Source organism: Zingiber officinale, chromosome 1A (genome assembly GCF_018446385.1).
Source record: "Zingiber officinale cultivar Zhangliang chromosome 1A, Zo_v1.1, whole genome shotgun sequence".
Classification (NCBI taxonomy): domain Eukaryota; kingdom Viridiplantae; phylum Streptophyta; class Magnoliopsida; order Zingiberales; family Zingiberaceae; genus Zingiber; species Zingiber officinale.
In genome coordinates, this window is record NC_055987.1 from 139,476,156 (window position 1) to 139,496,834 (window position 20,679).

The 20,679-nt window shown below is 34.0% G+C and overlaps 1 protein-coding gene across 1 annotated transcript in view; it reads right to left on the minus strand.

Annotated features, from left to right (window-relative positions):
* The window catches only part of LOC122035693 (trafficking protein particle complex subunit 8-like), a 40,028-nt gene that overhangs the window by 6,623 nt on the left and 12,726 nt on the right, over window positions 1–20,679 (minus strand). The window contains exons 8-24 of the mRNA XM_042594826.1: window positions 19,293–19,373; window positions 19,122–19,216; window positions 18,594–18,744; window positions 10,770–10,856; window positions 9,277–9,396; window positions 9,071–9,202; window positions 8,860–8,957; window positions 8,661–8,784; window positions 8,471–8,578; window positions 6,476–6,617; window positions 6,282–6,392; window positions 6,153–6,195; window positions 5,944–6,019; window positions 5,398–5,577; window positions 5,210–5,320; window positions 4,861–5,028; window positions 4,586–4,744 (exon numbers count right to left, since the gene is read on the minus strand). Of these exons, the coding sequence (XP_042450760.1) occupies window positions 4,586–4,744; window positions 4,861–5,028; window positions 5,210–5,320; window positions 5,398–5,577; window positions 5,944–6,019; window positions 6,153–6,195; window positions 6,282–6,392; window positions 6,476–6,617; window positions 8,471–8,578; window positions 8,661–8,784; window positions 8,860–8,957; window positions 9,071–9,202; window positions 9,277–9,396; window positions 10,770–10,856; window positions 18,594–18,744; window positions 19,122–19,216; window positions 19,293–19,373 (1,986 nt within the window). The remainder of the gene's footprint in view (window positions 1–4,585; window positions 4,745–4,860; window positions 5,029–5,209; window positions 5,321–5,397; window positions 5,578–5,943; window positions 6,020–6,152; window positions 6,196–6,281; window positions 6,393–6,475; window positions 6,618–8,470; window positions 8,579–8,660; window positions 8,785–8,859; window positions 8,958–9,070; window positions 9,203–9,276; window positions 9,397–10,769; window positions 10,857–18,593; window positions 18,745–19,121; window positions 19,217–19,292; window positions 19,374–20,679) is intronic.

Consider the following 20,679-nt stretch of genomic DNA (forward strand, 5'->3'; position numbering starts at 1 on the left):
CGTGACACTATTTTGGAGCACACTACCTCAGTAGGGGTGGCAAACATGAAACTGAGTGGTTTGTGGCGAAGCAAAATAGGTCAGCTTTGGCTTATGAGTTCTTTCGCCCACGAATGCCCAAAGTCCCTTGGCTTTCGGTGATATGGAAGTCATGTATACTGCCCAAGCACCACTTCATAGCTTGGCTACTTGCTCACGGGAAGCTAAGGACAGCGGACAACTTGCCTTATGAACCAAACAAGATGTGTGTCCTGTGCTACCGGTTTGAAAAGTCCAATGCCCACATCTTCTTTGATTGTGCTATTGCTAAGTCTCTTTTTGATAGGGTCAAGATATGGTTGGATATCAGATTCGAAATCACTAGCATGAGTAGTTTTTTTGATATTCAGTACCACTACAAAGGGAAAGGACGACGCACCAAGGTGCGATATCTTGCTGTATCTTCGATGATTTATCTTGTATGGGAAGCACGCAACTGGTGTCGTTTTGAGAACATTGTACCTTGTATTGAGAGGATGTTTCAAAATGTTCAGATACATATCTGGCGCTTTGTAGACATCAAGTGATAGAGCTCTCAGTCAGGTAGTAGTTGCTTTCTTGATGTCTTTCTTTTCTTAGATGTTTTCATTTGTGGCAGTTTTGTGATGATGTTTAGATCTGATGATGCTTTTCATGTCATAGACATCTAGAGTTGTAATAGTCTTGTGATCTTTGGAATCTTTATATATATTTACCTTCCCAAAAAAAGTCAAGGAACCGTTTTCAATGAACTGAGTTACTTGTAATACTAGTTAATTGTGTAGAGATCTCCAAAAAGATCTATGCTCAAAACAATAAACTGCAGTTTGTCCTTTCCTAGTAATACAAGTACAAACTAGGTACAATTTAGCTACAAAGATAGCACTTGGGCCCTTTGAGATATCATCATTCAGTAAGAAACAGGTCTTGGAGTAGCACTCAATGCCATTAGTGACGAAAGATCATCAGGCTGTTAGTGCATTCAGGAAGTTTTTTGCAATTATCAAGCAATATGACATTAATTCTGGTTCAAAATTTACGAAATTAAACACCTGAAACCTGTTAAATGTATTGCCTATTTCAATTTTTAGTTACATCAGATAGTTATGGTGGTTAAATATTGAAGGATGAACCACATTTTTCCTGAACTTAATGTATCCATAATTTACATGAAGGCTTTGGATTTGAGGAAAATAATTGAAAGGATGGTATCATCAAATTGTTCCCCAAGTTATTTAAGAACAACATACGAACCATATCTCTCCACTGAGTTCTACAAAGCTAGTAATATTTTCTTTCGTCTCCCTCTGCTTGTTGCACTTCCCATTCTAATAGATTCAATTTATCTAGTTATAGGATCTATTAGCTTTTGAATATTTTTATACCATCTCATTGCACTTCCCATTCTAACAGATTCAATTTACCTAGTTATAGAATCTATTAGTTTTTGAATATTTGTATACCATCTCAAACTTCTTTTCTCATATTTTATCATCTGTTAGACTCGCATCTAATCTCAAATATTAATATTTTCTATTATCCTTTCTAGTAACCACACATCAATCTTATAATTCTCTTCTCTACAATATTAACTTTTTTTAATAGCCCAACACTCTCAACACTCTGATCCTTGAAATATACATGTTGTACAAGTCTTAAATTATTACTCTTAACCTATGCAGAATAGGATGATCACATGACTTCAAAAGCTCCTTTTCCTCATTAAAAAAGTTTCCATCAATATCCCCTTGTTAAATCATAGATCCAAAATATTTGGGCCGGCGATACTGGCTGCCTAAGGTGAGTGCTATCATCTTTTGCTCCAATAGATCCAAAAATATCTAAAATTCTTAATTGCAAAGATTTCATATGCATCTTTTTAACCATTCCTTTGATTCTTCTCTTGCTACAAAAACTACATTCATATATTCAAATTTTGTTCTACTTATCATAAACCCATTAGTTTTGAAAGTTTCCCTCCAAAAAAAAAAAAAAACTTGAAGTTTAGTGATAACATTATCATACATATCCATCAATATAATTTCTAGATATTGCTTTCTTATCCAAAACCCACCAAAATTAGTTTCCTAGGGATTTATTCATAAGTTTTTTTCTAACCAATAAAAGCATGTGCAAATCCTTCTTTTTCTTTATAAATATTTTTTCATTAGCTATCATTTTAGCAAATAAATGTCATCAATAGTGGACCTTCTAGAGAACTGAATTAGTTTTCAAAATGTTTTTTTTATTTTAAAATTGCTTTTAGTGTTAAAAGAACTCTTTGGCGGAACTACAAGAATAATAATGCTAGGACTCTCCAAAGATAAAACAAAGAAAAAAGGCAGTTTAGAACTAAGAGTTCAATATTTTTTATGGCAGATGGACTTTGATGATAAACCAAATCATAGAAAGATGAAATTATAAACCATATAAAAGAATAGTCACCCACTCAGCATGTTCAATTTGTCTAGTTGACCCATCTAACCTTTACGTCACACAAAGCCTTTTGACCTACCGACTCATCTTACTTAGTGCACTAGATTTAGTTTGCTTCACCAATTCAATTCAATCAGTTCATTTGTCTCTTACCTAATTCAATTTTAGACTTTGAAATTAAGCATACATCATGTTCTGTAAATGTGGAAGGTCTTATTTCAACCCAAGGAGAAGAAAGTCTCATGGAACCCACAATGAATTGAATGAAGAAACAAGGAAAGTCTAAATCGATAAGATAGATGGAAAGAACCCTGACCCAATACTTAAGAAATGAAGAAACAAGGAAAGTCTAAATCGATAAGATAGATGGAAAGAACCCTGACCCAATACTTAAGAAAGCACAAATCTTGGTATAGGAGATGGAAGATGCCACAACCTTGGGATTGAGGTTGATAAATCTTTGACCGCCACAAAGAAATGCCTTGATGAGTTCTAGTTTAATGAAGAACCAACAAGTGAAAACCTCACCATGCTTTAAATTGAAACGAGACAAAAGATGGTGAGGCTCTCACTTGTTGGTTCTTCGTTGAACTCTTGAACTTATCAAGGTATCCCCTTGTATCTTCCATCTCCTATACCAAGGTGATTGGGTCAAGGTTCTTTTCATCCATCTTATTGATTTAGACTTTCCCTGTTTTTTCATTCAATTCATTGTGGGTTCTATGGTATCTTTGGTCTTTCTAAATCAATTTGATTATCTTTTTCTTTTTGTGCTTGAATCTTTATCTATTTTGTTCATCTTTTGATACTTATTGTTATCATTCTAATTTTAGCAAATTTTATTTGCCTTATTGCTATAAAAAAATAAAATTAAAAAAATTGGGATTTTCAGCTAAAAAAAAAAGAAAAGGAAAAAAATAGAAATGGAGGCCAAAATTTTAAAAAAATTGAAAAAAAAAAAGAGAAGAAACAAAAGGGAGTAGAACATTTCCTTCTACCACTCATTATCTTTTAATTTCACATTTTTTTTTTACATTTTTCCTAGATTAAATTCTGACAAATTTCCTTTCAGCACTTATTTCAAGTCTCTTTATCTTTCAATTCCGCATTTCTTTTACATTCTGCCTAGATTAAATTCTGACGAATTTCCTTTCAGCATTTATTTCAAGTATCTAACTTTCAATTCTACATTTCCTTTAAGTTTAGCCTAGATTCAATTCTGGCACCTGCCTAGATTGAATTCTGGTAAATTTCAACACTTCTTTCTATCTTTATCTTTCAATTCTACATTCTCATAAATTTTGCCTAGATTCAATTCTAGCGTCTGCCTAGATTCAATTCTAACAAATTTCTTTTCAGCGCTCAATTCAAGTTTATCAATTCTACTAAGTTGCATTTTTCATTCAATTCATTGAGGATAAATGCGGCTTTATTCTCCTTGGGTTCACATCAACTACCAAGGCAGAAAATGATATTTATTGGAGTGTTAAAAGGATTCAACTAAGTCATTTGCTTGCCCACCTGATTCACCAATTCAACCCACTCAATTCTCCCAACTTACTCAATTCTCTAACTTGTTTCACCCACTCATGTTGTTCAATTCGTCTAGTTGACCCATCTAACCCTTATGTCACACAAAGCCTTTTGACCTACCGACTCATCTTACTTAGTGCACTAGACTTAGTTTGCTCCACCAATTCAATTCAATCAGTTCATTTGTCTCTTACCTAATTCAATTTTAGACTTTGAAATTAAGCATATATCATGTTTTGTAAATGTGGAAGGTCTTATTTCAAATCTATGGAATAAATGGAATATATAAATTTTTATTAAAACTGGAATGATCATTCTGCCTTAAATTTGTCCATCCAAGTGCTGAGATGGAATCGCACATTGAATGATCCATTCTATTCTAACCTACCAAACATAGCCTAAGTTCTTAATTCAGTTAACATCTAAATGCTAGAATTTAACTTCATGTGACAGAAATTAGTTCCTAGAAAATTATGAGGAAGACATTTAACTCTAAGACATTCTTGTTTTGTATTCTCATTTCAAATTTAGACCCACTGTAATACTATGCTTTGAGAAATATACACATATAGGCATATAATTAAGTGGTATGTGCTACCTCCAAGTCATGGTGCATTCGCAGTATACGATAAGTCATGTTATTGGAACAACTTTCAACTTCATAATATATTGACACATACAGGGAAATCTTTCCAGTAAGACCAGCATGAAACCAAAGAGGCCACGTTAAGCATGCTCTGCCTTGTACTTTAGCATCCTGAAATGACAAGGATTTAAAAAAATAAAAAAAGTCAACACCTGGGAAATATTGGTGTGCTCTATTTACAGTACGTGTGCTGTAAAAGTTTCATGAAGAGATACTGGTATACTTACATCTGGAAATGAAAACAAAAAACTCTTAGTGTTTGGAATGACAGTTGCTGGTGCCTCCTTAATTACAGCACTTTCAAGATTTTCAGAGTATTTAGGAAAATCCATGTTTAGTTCTTCAATGTTTCCAGGAATGAGGTACCTTGGATGACTGATTTTCATTTTAATGTTCTGCACAATTGGAAGATGTTGAAACAAAAGTCAAAATTGGCATGCAGCAACAGCTTTCTTAACAGAAATCTATGCATTGCCTATAAATTGGAATTTATCCGTTAGTACAACATAAACTGATATAAGTTTGGCAAGGCCAGGAGAAAATTTGACCATAATAAAAGAAATATAATGAATCAACCTTCACAGAAAATTCTGATTGGTTCCGAAGTTCCAGCAGTAGAGGCCTTAGGTCCCCAGTAAATATTTTCTTTGGTAAGTGCTGAATACATGCCTCAAGTTTCGGCAAGCCCTGATTACAAAGAAGAAAAATGAGCTATTTCTCTCACTCCTTAATTCCTTGGTGAAGTAGAAGAGAAGGATGCAAACCTTAATCACCAAAAACTCCAGGTTAGTGCTTAAAGAGCTTAAATCTCTTCTTCCTTTTTTCTGCTTGCCCTTCATATCAAACTCAAAGTGCCGATAACCAATCACAGTATCCGATAGAGTCCACCTCACTCCGGTTATTTTTAATAAACCTTCCATCTTCGGACAAACTTCAAGTTGTATCTATGATGTAAAAAAAGTGAAACAAATATTCAAACATATTAGCTATCAACAAGTTAACATATCAATTTAGAACAGATGTGATCCAATGTAAAGATAGTTTCACTGATGAAGCTCCTAATAATTAGAAAATACTAGCATATTCCATATTTCCATGTAGCAATTGAGTAAAAGAATATAAATTGTAGGTGTACTAAAAAGTGGAGAAATGATAATAATAGAAATAGATGGTTTATTACAAATTACAATACCCCTAACTTCAAATGTTCTTTTAACTTCAGTCAAGTTTTCCAGTACCATAATTTTGAAACAGCACCAAATTACACAAAGGTCAAAAGGAAATTATTAGGACTCTGATCTTTTACCTACCCTCTTTGTCTCACCGGTTTCTAAAATAACATCCAGCTTTGATAGCATAAAGGAAGAATCACTATTGCATGGGCGCCTGAAATGATGAACACCATTTAACAACAATACATAAATGGAACAAAATAATAACATGAGCCTATCATTTGGAAAAGACAGAAATCTTTTTCAAGAATATAGCCACTATCTAAAACTAGGAGATGTTTACATACTCGAAATCCCCATCAGGTGGTGGTGTGTTTAGTGAACTACTACCTGCATAATTTTCATAGAACCAGATTAACCTACTTTAGACATAAAGTTACAATATGGAATAATGTGCAATATGAATTGGATATTGCCTGTTTCTGTTCCCTCAGATTTTGCAGTGAGCTCACATATAAGAGAAATTTCAGAGATAGGAACTGCAACCTGAAGAGGGTTCTGAAATTCAAGTTCCACAACAACTGCTTCTGCAATTATTAAATTTTCAAAACATAAAAAAGCAAATTCTATTGGTTTGATATTTATTTTAACAATACCCTACAAAGCATACCTCCAACCACACATACAGCTGAATCATTGTTTCTTCTTGAAGAGGATTTCATTTGTGAATCCAGCCAGTTTGATCTGCTCGTGGTTGCTGAAGGTACCAGTTCTTCCTCCAACGACTGCCACAAATTTTCACTTACATGGACCTGAGAATTTTGTGAATCCATGTCAAATTGAGTCATATGAATTTCATATTTATAATAAAGCCAGAAAAAACTGAGTCAATGTCCAGATGACAAGGACACCGCTTTATACAATAAATAATATCATAAGGGCATAATCAAATGAATGCATAAGGTCAATTATCCAAGTCATAATGAAAATAAAAACCACATGCACATGCATACAGACATCCAGAAAGCTGCACAATATGGTAGACTCATCCAGTATGTCTGCACATCAGCCTATGAAACTCTGATCAAATTCAATCCATCAGAGAATTGTTTGTGCAGTGATCAACTCGTGATCAACTAGCACTAGTTCTTCATTGGGAAATAACAGAATGAGATCGTCTCAACCTGACTCATTGTGATCAAGAACCACTTTTCCTGGGAGGTTTATTTATGACACTCTCTAAGATAGAGTGCAATAGTAGAGTAGAATAGTCTTGAATGTTCCACAAGGGATGGTTATGTCAGTGATTATGGTGCAAGTTGATGGTGGAAGAAAAACCATCATTTGAGATGCCAAGCTGTGCTGCTTGAAACCCTCAAAACATTTCGTTCCGATCTCACACAAACACAGAAACTTGTCAGCACAGGGTGATATTGGCACGAACAGGGAGAGAAAGAGGAAAGATACAAAACGATGAATCGACATTGAAGGAGAAGTGGAGGGAAAGATAGCAAGATCGAGAGTGAGAGAGAAAGATACCTGGAGAAGGGAGGAACAAGAAAATAGGTGGATGCTTTGGTGTCACGAGAAAGGAGAGATCAGGTGAGACACAATTGTTTTGGCATCACGAGATAGAGAGATCAGGTGGTGTGAACAAAGGAGGTAACTAGTGCTGAAATATAATCACCGTGCTTTGTCTCTAAAACCAATTGACACAACACAGTGGACAAACAACAAAGCGAACCCTCACCTAGAGTGAAACCTACAGCAATACCATGCTTCAACTACTTTTATAATTTTGACTTACAACAAACGCGAAAAGTTATAATATTCTAAATAAGGGAAATACATGATTTTAATTGGGATTATAATTATCATTGTTTATTACCAAAACAACAAAGAATAATTAACTGTAAATTACTAGATGACAAAATCAAATTTAAAATTTATTGCAGGTGTGTTAATCTCAAATAATTCATTAATTTCTTTCCCAATCTGCATGTGTTTCCCTATTTGCACTAAGAAGAGAGTAAAAAGAACTTTGCATCATTAAACTGATTTCTGACAAAGAAAGAGATGGAAAGAAGGAAGAGGATTAAAACCATAAATGGCAGGGTAGAGATATGAGGGGAAAAAAAAAAAAGGTGGAATTGGCTTCTACTATAAACTGATGTACTTACAGATACTTACGCTGAATGTCAGAAGTCAGAAAAATCAAGAAATATTTAAGTGCTCATGCACAAATAAAATTGATTAAATTCTGAGTTTACACTTGCAATTTTGGTAAATAAAATCAAATTTACTATGGCCATTGATTTAAATGATTATGATATATTGATAGATGTGGATACCGGACCTCTTTGTTTTAGCTAAAATAGGTGGATGCCAACCCCAACTAGTGGGATAAGGCATGGTTGTTGTTGTTGAATGATTTCTAAATCCAGTAACACCATCTTGGCATCATAGAATTAATTTCTCTGGGGCACAAAAAATTATGAATTTTCATAACCTCAATCAAAGCATTAGTTTGCTTTTTGTTCTAGCATCTAAAGCAAAAGAAAGTACATAAAGGATAGACAACAAGAAATAACCATGACAAGAAACCAGGAAACTATATAATAACAGTAGTCCTTCAAAGATAATGAAAATCAAGTAACTAACTTACATCTGAAGGTGATGCGTAAGTTCGGAAATCTTCATAAAATACTTTGAGTGAGGCCATATTGATAACAGGTAGTCGAAGATTGTAAACCTCAAATTTCTTTCCCATGCTCTGATGTATCAAGGTATAGCAAGTTTCTAAGATTTACGAACTACTAAACAAAAATATCATGAGGAAGAATCTATAGAAGTACCTGGACAACATGGAAAAATTCATTAAGGAATACATTTTGTGTGGCTAGGGACTGATGACTGCAAGCCAAAACCTCCAGCATATGCTTGATAGCCAAATCAAGAACTCCAATAAAAGAATACCACCTAAGTAAATGGAAGGAGATAATGTCAAAAGCATCAAAGATAAATGCACAAATATACAAACAAAGCATAGAGAACCTTCCAACATTGTAGTGAACGTGATCAGATATATAACTCCAACCATTTTCTCTGTAAACGAAGAGTGCATTCCTATAAGCTCGAATCGCATGATGTCTCTACATTTTACAGAATGAATGTTTGACAATTAGCACATAAAACTTTGAACATGCTTTAAATATCTGAGACACAAGTTTCAATATGAAGATGAATTTGACATACAATTGAGTACCTGATCAGAAATGTAGTAACGGTTTCCAGACAAAACAAGATGAAAACCATACTTGCGTAGCATTGGTGGGATGGAAAGCAAATAGCAGTATGATGCTTGTTCAAGCATCACAGCTGCATGCAGAGAAGGTTCCTGATGAAATATGTACATTAGCTGCATGCTTAAACACTCAGGTTTAGTCAATTTATTTTCACAATTAGCATTACCTCATTAGAAATGCGAAAATATATATTTGCGGCATCCTTGTACTGCCCCCTGGCCTTGAGCATTTCTGCCCACCATAGCCCACACCTTGAGGCATTTCTTTGACTAGATGACCCAATTTTCTGAATAAGAAATTAAAAGCATCAGAGCTCTAGCAAATAAATAAGAAAAACAATCAGGTTGTATAATCTTTCTGAAAAGCATGCACAAGAAGATATGAAGTGCAACAAATATGTAAACATCTATACACAGCACAAACATGTAACAAAAAACCTAGTTTAGATTATTCTACACTATAGTATAGCATAAACATGATCTTTAATCTTTTTGTATAGAGCACAGTGATGAAGATAGAAATTTGATACTCAAAATAGTTTCCAAGCACATCAATATTGTCATCATCCCAACCTTCATTGCTAAGTAAGGACTAATCCATTATTATTGCAAGATATATAACCATCGATGTCTTCCAAGGTACCACCACGGTTATTGGTTTTGAGAGAAACTATATTCAGACCATAACATGCTTGTATATACTTTGCATGGTCATATGATTTCAAAGGAAATACAAGAATATTTAAAAAAAAACATCAAGGGATAATCTCAGCCATAGGATCTGATGAGGACTTGATGTCAAAAATTTAGGAAGCTGGACCAAAATAGGAAAATGCCCTGAAGTTATACCATATCAAAGCAAAGGATGATCTGCAATCATACAACTACTATTTACAATCAACTCCATCTTGAAACTATCAACTACATTGGCATCAACTACAGTTAAGTTTGGAACCTTTGGATAGTTGCTCAGGTAAAGGTGTTTGAACCCTTATTTGTGATTATTCAAATACAATATCTGAATATTTCAAATTTTGAACTGATAATATCATCTGTACTTTTATAGATTTCCCTGCAGGTTTATATGAGACCTTCACCTTGTATTTTAGGTGATGTTTTGCTCCAGTACTGGTCATCAAAATGTATTGCTTATAAGATTAATTTTCCATATTGATTTGATACAATCCAATCAACTGTGGCATGGCATTTGGCATGCGATTATTATAGAATACTATGACACACACAAAGAAGAGAGAATACGAAGATTAAAGGACAAAATGGACAACATTGCCCCAGATTGATCTTCAACTAAATAACATTTCAAGCAACAAATAAAATTAACATTAATATTGAAATGTAGAAATCCTTGTTACCTTCAACCAGAATCATCAGAGCAATGGATAAACAAAGCTTAACATAGAAAAACATGAATTTCTCCCGTACAGACATTTACATTAATTTGGAGTGTGGTCAAACCAAAGACAGAAAGCTAACAAATGTAACCAAGCACCTAAGTACCATAATCATGCCTATTAAAATAACAAAGTGCATTTTGTCGAAATCATATGCAACAAAAACAGGTGGTAAAATGATATATATATATATATATATATATATATATATATATATATATATATATATATATATATATATATCTTACCAAGTATGTAGTGAAGGCAGTTTCCATGCAATAGTCAGAATCCTTTCTTGACTGATCCAACATAAAGGAACAAAGGCCAGTCATTTCCTGCATGGATAGCGTAAAATTCCAAGAATGCATTAGAATATGTGACAAATTAAAAGAAGTCAAGGAAGTAATGCAATACAACAAAATTCTGAATATAAGTAGGCAGATGTGGAAGAACAGACGCAACAAATGAACATTATCCTTGGGGAAAATTATCAGTATTTGAAGCCCTTTGTCACCTGAGATATACAACGCCTATGTTTCACTTAATTTATAGTAAAATTTTATGTTAATTCTACATGAACTGACAAGGTTTTGGTGGTACCAACTGGCACCATGCTTGTCTTGGTTGATGTCATCTAGAACCACTTGAGAAGACAAGCTCTTCACTTGTCTTGTCCATCAATTTCGTTTGTCAGTCATGGAGTACCAGCATGTTGGTCCAAGATTTATTCATAGATCTATACTTTATCCGGTTCCAATTCTACAAGTTCAAGTCAAATGATCAATGATTCATTGAGATATGCTTATGGACATGTGAAGAAACTATTTCAATATTAGATGTTCTGAGAGGATTATTTGATTGGGATTTTAAAAGGTTGAAGAGAGCAGAAAAATTTTAATCACATGGAGAGCTAGAGTTGGCTATATTCAACGTACTATACATCTATGAATGACGTAGAAGAAAAAGTGTTATCATATTCATATAAAGATAGCAATGAAGGTGTAACCAGTGGTGATAGAAGTCATGACATAGCATAGTCGGCTTTGTTGGATAGGTGATGCAGCTAGGGGTAATACAAACAAGAAAACATATATAAAAAAGACAATAATTGAAAAAATAAATCAACAACTATCAGATTTGGTACAAAAGGCATCTTCGCTTCACAACTACTTCACCTTCCCACTTGGCAAAGTCAAGTTCTCTTCGGTAGAAGAGAATAATACAGTCAAAATTTAATTCTATTTAGAATTATTCAAAGTTGTCCAAGTCATTAATTTTTTATAATTTATTAAAACTTTTAAAAAGTTAATCTATTTCTTCTTGAAAGAGTCAGTCAAGTTTTATTAGGATAATTGGGGTTTTATTATAAAATTATTCAAGTCTTTAATTTTTATAATTTGTTGGAACTTTTAAAAAATTGTTTTATTTTTTTTTTGAAAGAGTCAATCAAGTTTTATTATGATAATTAGGATTTTATTAGAAAAGGTCTTTTATTTTATAAAGAATAGGTCACATAATCAAATTATAAAAAGGAATTAGGAACCCATGTAATGGACAAGTTTTGGAGTTAATATAATTTGCAATTTCCTTTTCTCTGGGTGAGAATTGACAATTTTCTTCTAGGTGAGAACCGTATTTTTATCCTTCTGTTGTGATGCACCAAGGGGTCAATAGATGCTCAATAATTTTTGTGTTTTGATTGTATTCATCTCTATGACTTGTTAATGAGCAGCGGAAACAAATAAAATAGCAAGCACAAAGATACAAAAACACGCCAATCTTTACATGGTTTAGATCCTCCAGTTCCTACTTCATAGCTTATGATTCATCAGTGGATCACTCTCGGAATACCACTATCCTTTCTCTTCCTCGTATAACTTCTAGAGGCGGAGAGATATTACTCACAAGGTCCTTAGAATAGCAACACTCTCCTTGGAATCCGTTGGGTTATTTTTCTCTTTTATAGGGTTAGTCTTCGTACTTGGAATCTGTTGGTCAATCAACTACTCTGTCCATCAGTTGATTGTTTGCCTAGTCATCAATCAATTGCTGTCCTCCAGTATTTCTTAATTGTGATAGCTCAGAATTCTACCATTGTCATGGCTTTATATGCTTACCTGCTCCTCCGCAGAATCCTAGAATCCTATTTTGGAATTAATCAACTAATATTACCATCTCAGTCAACTACTCACTTGAGATGAAACTTTTCTATTTGCTATGTTCTCATCCTAAATCGATTGACCAATTCAATGTTCACCCGAACAGAACCTTCAGTTTGCTTGAATCGAATGTTCAGTCAACTGTTTCATCAATTGACTGCTATCCATATCAATCAACTACTCTGAACCATAAATTCCTGAACACCTTTTTGTGATTTCTTGGTTCTTCAGTTGACTCCCTAACTCAACAATCGACTACCATTTGCATCAGTTGACTACTGTAAACCCCAAATCTAGCCAAACCACAACTTTGTGCTTTTGGATTCATTAGTTGACTGCTCCAAATCAATCAACTACTCTAAACCATAATTCCTGAACACCTTTTTGTGATTCTTGGTTCTTCAGTTGACTCCCTAACTCAACAATCCACTACCATTTGCATCAGTTAACTACTGTAAACCCCAAATCTAGCCAAACCACAACTTCGTGCTTTTGGATCCATTAGTTGACTACTCCACTTCACTAGTTGACTGACACTCGAATTCCAGCCACCCTAAGATTGAATATGTGCTGTGCCAAGAACCCTCGTGACTCGGGGGATTCCTCATTTTCCTAGTACAAGTCAACCTCGATGGGGCTTCCTCCTTGCCTAGTATCCAGTTGACCTCGTCCTACTGGGACTTCCTATGCCTTGCCTAAAAACTCCTCAACTTCATCAATTATCCAGTATCCATTTGACCTAGACCAACCGGGAAATTCCACTCACTTGCCCAGCCTTAGGTCACCCTTAACCCACCAAGACTTACAATGCCTAAAGTTCACTCCTCTAGTATTTTGACTTTGCCTAGAATCTAGTCACTCTTGATGTGTCAAGCCTTCATCACTGTCAAAAATTCAATCCTCTATTACTCGTTTAGACTTCTGTCACCAAGCTAACATCCAGTTCCTTTGACATAGGATGTCCTTAACTACAGAACATTTAGTCCTCCTTATCCATCACTTGTCTTACATCCCATCCCATCCCATCCCATCTTAACCTGTAAGGGCGCGTTTGGTTCGGGGTTATCCTTGATAACCCTGGTTATCTATCTAAGGTTATCAAGAAAACCTTTGTTTGGTTTAGGGAATCAACGATTCCCAAGTCATAATGTATGCCTGACACATCAGCAATTTGGGCATCCAACCCGGAATCGAAAAACCTGAGAAAAGTAAGGTTTTTCTTGATTCCGGGGTTAACGATTTTTTTAAGACAAAATTAACCTCTAAATTTTACTGATTGTGACAAAAATAACCCTACAAGTTTATCAAATATCAATTTGCCACCGACGCTAGAAAACCGAAACGAAAACCCACCCCGTATTCGCGTGTTCGCTCAGTCACAGAAACCCTAGCGCGGCGGCGATCCTCTTGCGGCGAACCTCCTTGCGGCGATCCTCCGTGTGGCGAACCTCCTTGCGGCGATCCTCCTTGCGGCGATCTAGCAGCGTTCTTCCCTGTCGCGAAGGCATCCCCACTCGCGAACTCTTTCCCCCTTCGTGAAGAGCCCTAGCGGCTTCCCCCTCGGAAGGCGCCCCACTCGCAAACATTCCCCACTCCTCTTCTTAAAAAGGTATGATCTTCAACCTCCGTTTGCATGGAGAGACATCTTAAAGTAGGTTTGCTAGCTTCATGGTACTTCATCCAAGGAAAATAGAAAACTCAGATCATTGTGCTTCCTTAGTTGATCAACAATAGGTGAACAAAGATTATTCACAATTTCACAAGGTTTGATTTGACAAAAAATGTCAATTTGAGGGATAGAAAAGGAAACCTGTAACCAAGGCTTTAACTAAAACAAAATATTTCAACAACTAATGTGTAACCTTTAGACTCAATTAAAAGGAAAATAGCAATAATCCTCTCCTTGTCTCATCAGGGGCAGTTTTTCTGCATAGCAAGTTAATCATAAGGGCTTGATTGGCATGTTAATATATAAATGGACTAGTGTTCAATTAGTGGTTAAAGTAGTTCCTTGTCTTAGTGTTCCCAGACGAGTGGGGCAGGAATGGTTCAGTTTGAATTGGTGAAAATGGGAAGGACTTTAGGAATATAGGAAATGAAAATTGAATTCAAACAGAGGCTTCATTTGGAGTATTTGAAGACTGAAATATATAACCAGGAAGCACAGACTAAACACAGGTTATATATATATATATATATATATATATATATATATTTTTTTTTTTTTTTTTTTTGCTTAGTACTTCCAACTAAAATGGTAGGCAGCACCTCCTTTCTATTTTTTAGTGGTTTTATTAGCTCATTTCTATGTTTTGTGTATCTAGCTATAGTATCTAGAAAACTTGTTACTGGTTTATTAGTTATCTACTTCAATGAGATTAGTTATCTACTTGTTACTGGATTGAACTTGGATGTATCTTTTTGTTTGGATTGAACTTGGATGAATTTTTTTGTTTGGATTGAACTTGGATGTTATTGGATTGAACTTGAATGTTATTGGATGAATCTTTTTTTGTTTAGATTGAACTTGCATGACCAGTTCCATGGATCTAGAATCATGATTTTAGATTTCATTTTTTGTTTTAGATTTTCATTTTTCTTTTTCAGTTGTGGAATGCATTTGATAGTTCAAGTGAGAAGTTAGCTGAGACATCTGCTCATGGTCTACCTCTGAATGGTAGACCATGGATTTTTGCATCTAAGCTTGCACTGTATGATCTTCATGTAAAACAGACGGTTTCAGAGGTGATACCATGTTTTTTTCCTAAGGGATGCTTCTACTATCTTTAAGATTTCTTGATTTTCAAATTGTTTTGTAGAACAATAATGATGGGTTTCAAAATTTTGCCCTAAATGGATTGAACTTTTCAAATTGGTTTTTTTCCTAAGGGATGTTTCCTAAGGGATTGAACTTTTTCTCCGATGGTTGAACCATTTATGGTATGTTTCTACCACATTTGTTTCTTCCTTCCCTGAAGGTAAATTTTACATGATGATTGTTTCTACTGTACCATTTTTTGTTGTATCCATCATTCATATTTCATTTTATTAATGTTCAGGGGAGGTGCAAGGAGTACCTATGCAGGGACGGAGCACACATTACGCGTAAGTTGTGGTTATCATTTCGTAATACAAGTTATGGTCAGAATATTCTTCATTATGATAATGGGGACTAATATCTGCAGAACTTTACTCCCCAAGGCCACGGTGCATCTGTTGACAAAAATCCATTTGCATAAAGTTTGGGACCAACTGCAGAATCTATGGCTTCAGTTAAAGTTTGCATATCTGGATCAACTTTTTGATTGAATCATCTACCCTCATATGTATGTTTGCAAAAGTCAGTTGTTGAAAGCTGGTGTGAAAACACATGGTTCATATTTTGTTCACGACCACATTTGCCCTTTGATCCTACTTCAAGTCAGCCAAAATCTGGATAGCTAAAGGCTTAATAGGTGGCGCACTCATGATGTTGAATATCTCCTTAACATTGTGTCGTCATTCTTGGATTCATGGGTTTGAATATCTCTTTAACGTTGAATATGGGCCCGAGGTCAGCGTCTTCCTAGTTAGAATATAATTATTACTACTGTAATGTGTACGTGTAATCTATCTATGTGTGTATGGCCATTGTGTACGCGTACAAAGCAGATTAATTAGCGTCGTCGTTCTTGTGTATTGTGTTGTAATTTAGTCTTATATCATAACTAATTAGATTGGAAGATTGGTTACTTATCAGCACAAGGTAAGGATCAGAATGGTTAAACATTAAAAATTTAAAAAATAAAAAAATAGAAAAAACATTAAAAAATTAAAAAAATACAAAAAAACATAAAAATAGGAAAACATTAAAAAATTCAAAAAATACAAAAAAAATAGAAAAACGTAAAAAATAATAAAAAATGTTAAAAAACATTTAAAAAATTAAAAATGTAAAAAATCCTAAAAATTTTAAAAAACCTAAAGAATAAAAATAAAAAAAAAAAAGTAAACAAATAAAAAAAACTTTAAAAAATTTAAAAACTAAAAAACATAAAAAATAAATAAAATATATAAATAAAAAATGAAAATATAGTAAAATATAATAGAGTTTAAATAATAATAATAATAATAATATTATTATTATTATTATTATGTATAGTTGGTTTTGTAACTAAGGGTAATATAGTAAAATACTAAACTAGGTTATTCATTAAAACCTTCAAACAAACATGTTTTTGTTGCATTACTTAGATTGAACCAAACAACATTTGGTTATGTTTTATTCCCCATAACCTTGGTTATGTGATTACAAGGTTATACATGATAACTTGAACCAAACGCACCCTAAGGACTTTCTTCACTGCCCAACATTCAATCCTTTATGACCTTCCTGTCCATCACCTACCTAACATATAGTCCATGTCCTCCTTAGGACTTCCTCTATCAACCCCTATTGCACTTCACAATTGTCAAGTGTCTAGTCTACCTTAAGTCTTTTCCATTGTCAACACCTTGTTGGACTCGCCATATTCACCGACATCATTGGACTTTAACCAATGTCAAATGTCTAGTCAACCTCGACCCATTTGAACTTCTTACGTTGTCAACAATTCGATCAACTTGGACCTACTTAATGCATCATTTCCAATATCAAACATATTATTCAAACTAAGATCCAATTGCACCAACAGTCTTCCATTTGTCAAAAATAACTTTTCCAAGTAAAAAGTATTTGACAATGAAATTTCCTATTGCTCATGTGATTTCAATCAAGATTGAAATAAATAATAATCTATACATTGTCATCAATGTAAGACCTACATATTCTTGTTAGTATTATTTTGAATAAAAAAATGTTATATATAATAATAGTTTAGCAATGACATAATAGCATGTATATTATATTTATTCTATATTTTGCTAGTTATTTTTGCTTGATGAAAATTATATTATTTTATAGATATCTGAATATCGAAAAGCTTTTAAGTAAAGTAGAATCCCTTTTTAACACATTTTATTTTATTTTATTTTATTTTATCTGAACCTTACAATTTTCAATCAAAAAATTCATCAAAACAATCCACAATATGAACCTCAATTTAACAAACTTGCTCCAATGGCAATGTAACCAACAACAACATGATACACTACCTCAAACTTACAATGTGACGGCTAACATCCATCCAGGTTTTGCACTGCAAATAATAATATGCGGGTATAACATCTATATGTTATAAACTCAATCAATAAGCAAGCATGAACTCGTGGGTATAACCCAGAATCCGCACATATTTATAATAGAGAGTAAGACATGTCAATTTTAACACAAGTACAACAATCAATGCTATCCCGAGCATCCAACATCTAACACACCAATACCTCACAATTACCAACATGGCCAACATGTGAATGAGATGATGAATCTGTAAAATCAGCTCACGATTTTAGATCATCCAAGCGTTGTTGAGTGGATCCACATTCACAAATGAAGCCATAGCCTTATCAATGGTTCAGAACTAAATGTATTTCTAGTACATGGTTTCAGGACATCAAGTGAATCACATAAATTTAGAAATAAATCTATTTCTGCTCCCAACATAGAAACGGATCCAAAGTTTCCAGCCACAAACAGCAACTCATGATGTTTGTTATGGGCACTGTTAAAAGTGCTTTCAAACTAATTGTTGTAAAGAATAAGAGTCTCTTTAGTTTGCAGGGCAAATAATGTCATTTTTACATAATGGCACGTTCAAATTGCATAAATCTGAAAATCTGGAAGCAAACTGAAGTAAAATGCATGCAAATACACATGGAACCCTAGAGGCCAAGAACGTAAATAAGAAGAAAAAAATAATTAGAATGAAGAGTAATTATTTGAGAGCTAGAAGCTGCCTCAGTTAAATAATCTTAGCAACAAATACTGAAAGTTACCTGTACACCAGCATAACGCTTCCAGGCTTTATCAAGTTTGTAATCAGTGGAAAGTAATCGATAATTTGACAAGGCAAGTTCATAATCCCGCAACATAAAGGCATAATCAGCAAGGACTCTTATCTGAGACTCGATAGAGCTAAATGTATATCTGCCACATATTCATGGAAAAATTAGAGATATATGGCACAACATAAAAATAAAGAATTATTTTTGGGTCACATGGCTATACCAGTCAACACAATATGAGAATGAGGAGGAAGAGGAGAAGAAATAATTAAGAGGGCTTAATCCAAACGGAAAATAAAGAAGGATGGAAAGAAAAAGAAGAAGAGAGAAGAGGAGTAATAAAAAAATCAAAGACTAGAAAGAAATATAATTTTCACCAATTCAGCAGGTACAAAGTAGTCAGCATTTTAATATCTCATTGAAGGGGTGCAGCAATTGCACCACCCAATCAATATAGGTGGTGCATAATAAGATATCTCTAAATCATAGTATACAAAAATTCATTGAGAATATCCTTACGTAGGACCATCAGGAGATTCAGGTGCATCTTCTTTTCCTTTTCTCCACCATAAATTTTTTATTTGGTTTCTAAAACCTCGTCTAGTTGCCGCAACCTAGGAAGTAGCCTGTTAACATAATGAACAAAACTGTAACTTTGTAATTGAAATAGAACAATTCACAGGAAAAAACCTGCTGATTGAGAATTCGTATCTTTTGCTCCATGTGTGGAATAATATAATTGGAAGATAAATCTTGCATGAAATCCCTAACCTACAAAACAAGTATTCAAATAATTTTTCTTGGTCAAATTTCACTAAAAAATAAACAATTGCTACAGCATTAGAGGTGTAAAGAAAGCAACCACATCCAACATGAGAAACATGTCCACTTCTATTAGTTGTGTCAGGAAAATCCACACGTAGGCACTTACAAGTTTTTAGTGGCTTCAACTAAGAAAAATTTTATTATTAAGAATAAATAGGAAAATGCAACATAACAAATTGATTAATTTTTCTAATGCATAATTTGTGCTGGTATGAATATGTATTTAGACAATTAATCAATACCCTAATTAGGTGATGTGAAACCATAATAAATACACATATTAATAGCGGAAGAGGGAGACGATAATAAAGGATAAACTTCATTTAAATATACATAAGGATATAGTAGGGGATTGAGCTCAATGGCATAAGAGGATCCATATAGTAGACCCCACTATTATTGTTATTGTTGTTTATAATTTGTGCTGGTTTTCTTTTCTTATTTTCCATTATATGAGCAAGATGGATTTAAAGGACGATCTAAAAACCACTCTTCAAGTTGTGTCCCAGTACCAACTATATATAGTTACCCCTTCATACAACTTTATTGCATGCTCAAAAGTTCTGTAGTAGGTAATGTGGCAAGTGTGAAGTAGTAACCTTGTGTGAGTGTTAACCTACACAAGGAAACTGATTTTTCCATGGCATAAGAAAAGGACATGCAGGATCTTCTAACACTATAAATGAAACTGGTCACTTCAAAATGGTCAGTGGCTCAACATCCATTCCAATTGAAATACCACAATAGGATTAAAAAGTGAAGGGACAAGCTTGGTGAACAATGATTTTAATGAGGCAATTACAAAGTTAATTCTATATGATGGCAGCATAGTAGACTTAAGAAAGGGCACACAGCATCTACATATTCTTTCAGTTTAACCTGATAGCCTCCAAAGATGGCCGATTTAAACAAGCAGCCAATATAGGTTAATATAATGGTTAAATTTGTACCAGCCAACTGTGAGAATTCAGTGTGGCTGTGTAAGCTGATCCTAATGGATAAAATCCAATAATGTAATTATAAGGTTTGGGCTATTTGGTTCAGGTCGTTCCCTAATCAGTTTAATTTAATCAGAACAGATAAAAAGTGTTCTGTATTGAGATTTAGCATATGATAAAACGAATAGTTGGACTTGGGTGTGCAAGGAAGATCATGTTTTTAAGATTGGCATATAATTTTTTCTCATTCACAGTGCTTCAGGGATAAGTCATAAGAAGTCAAGTAAATAACTCCAATATTAATGGATATCACA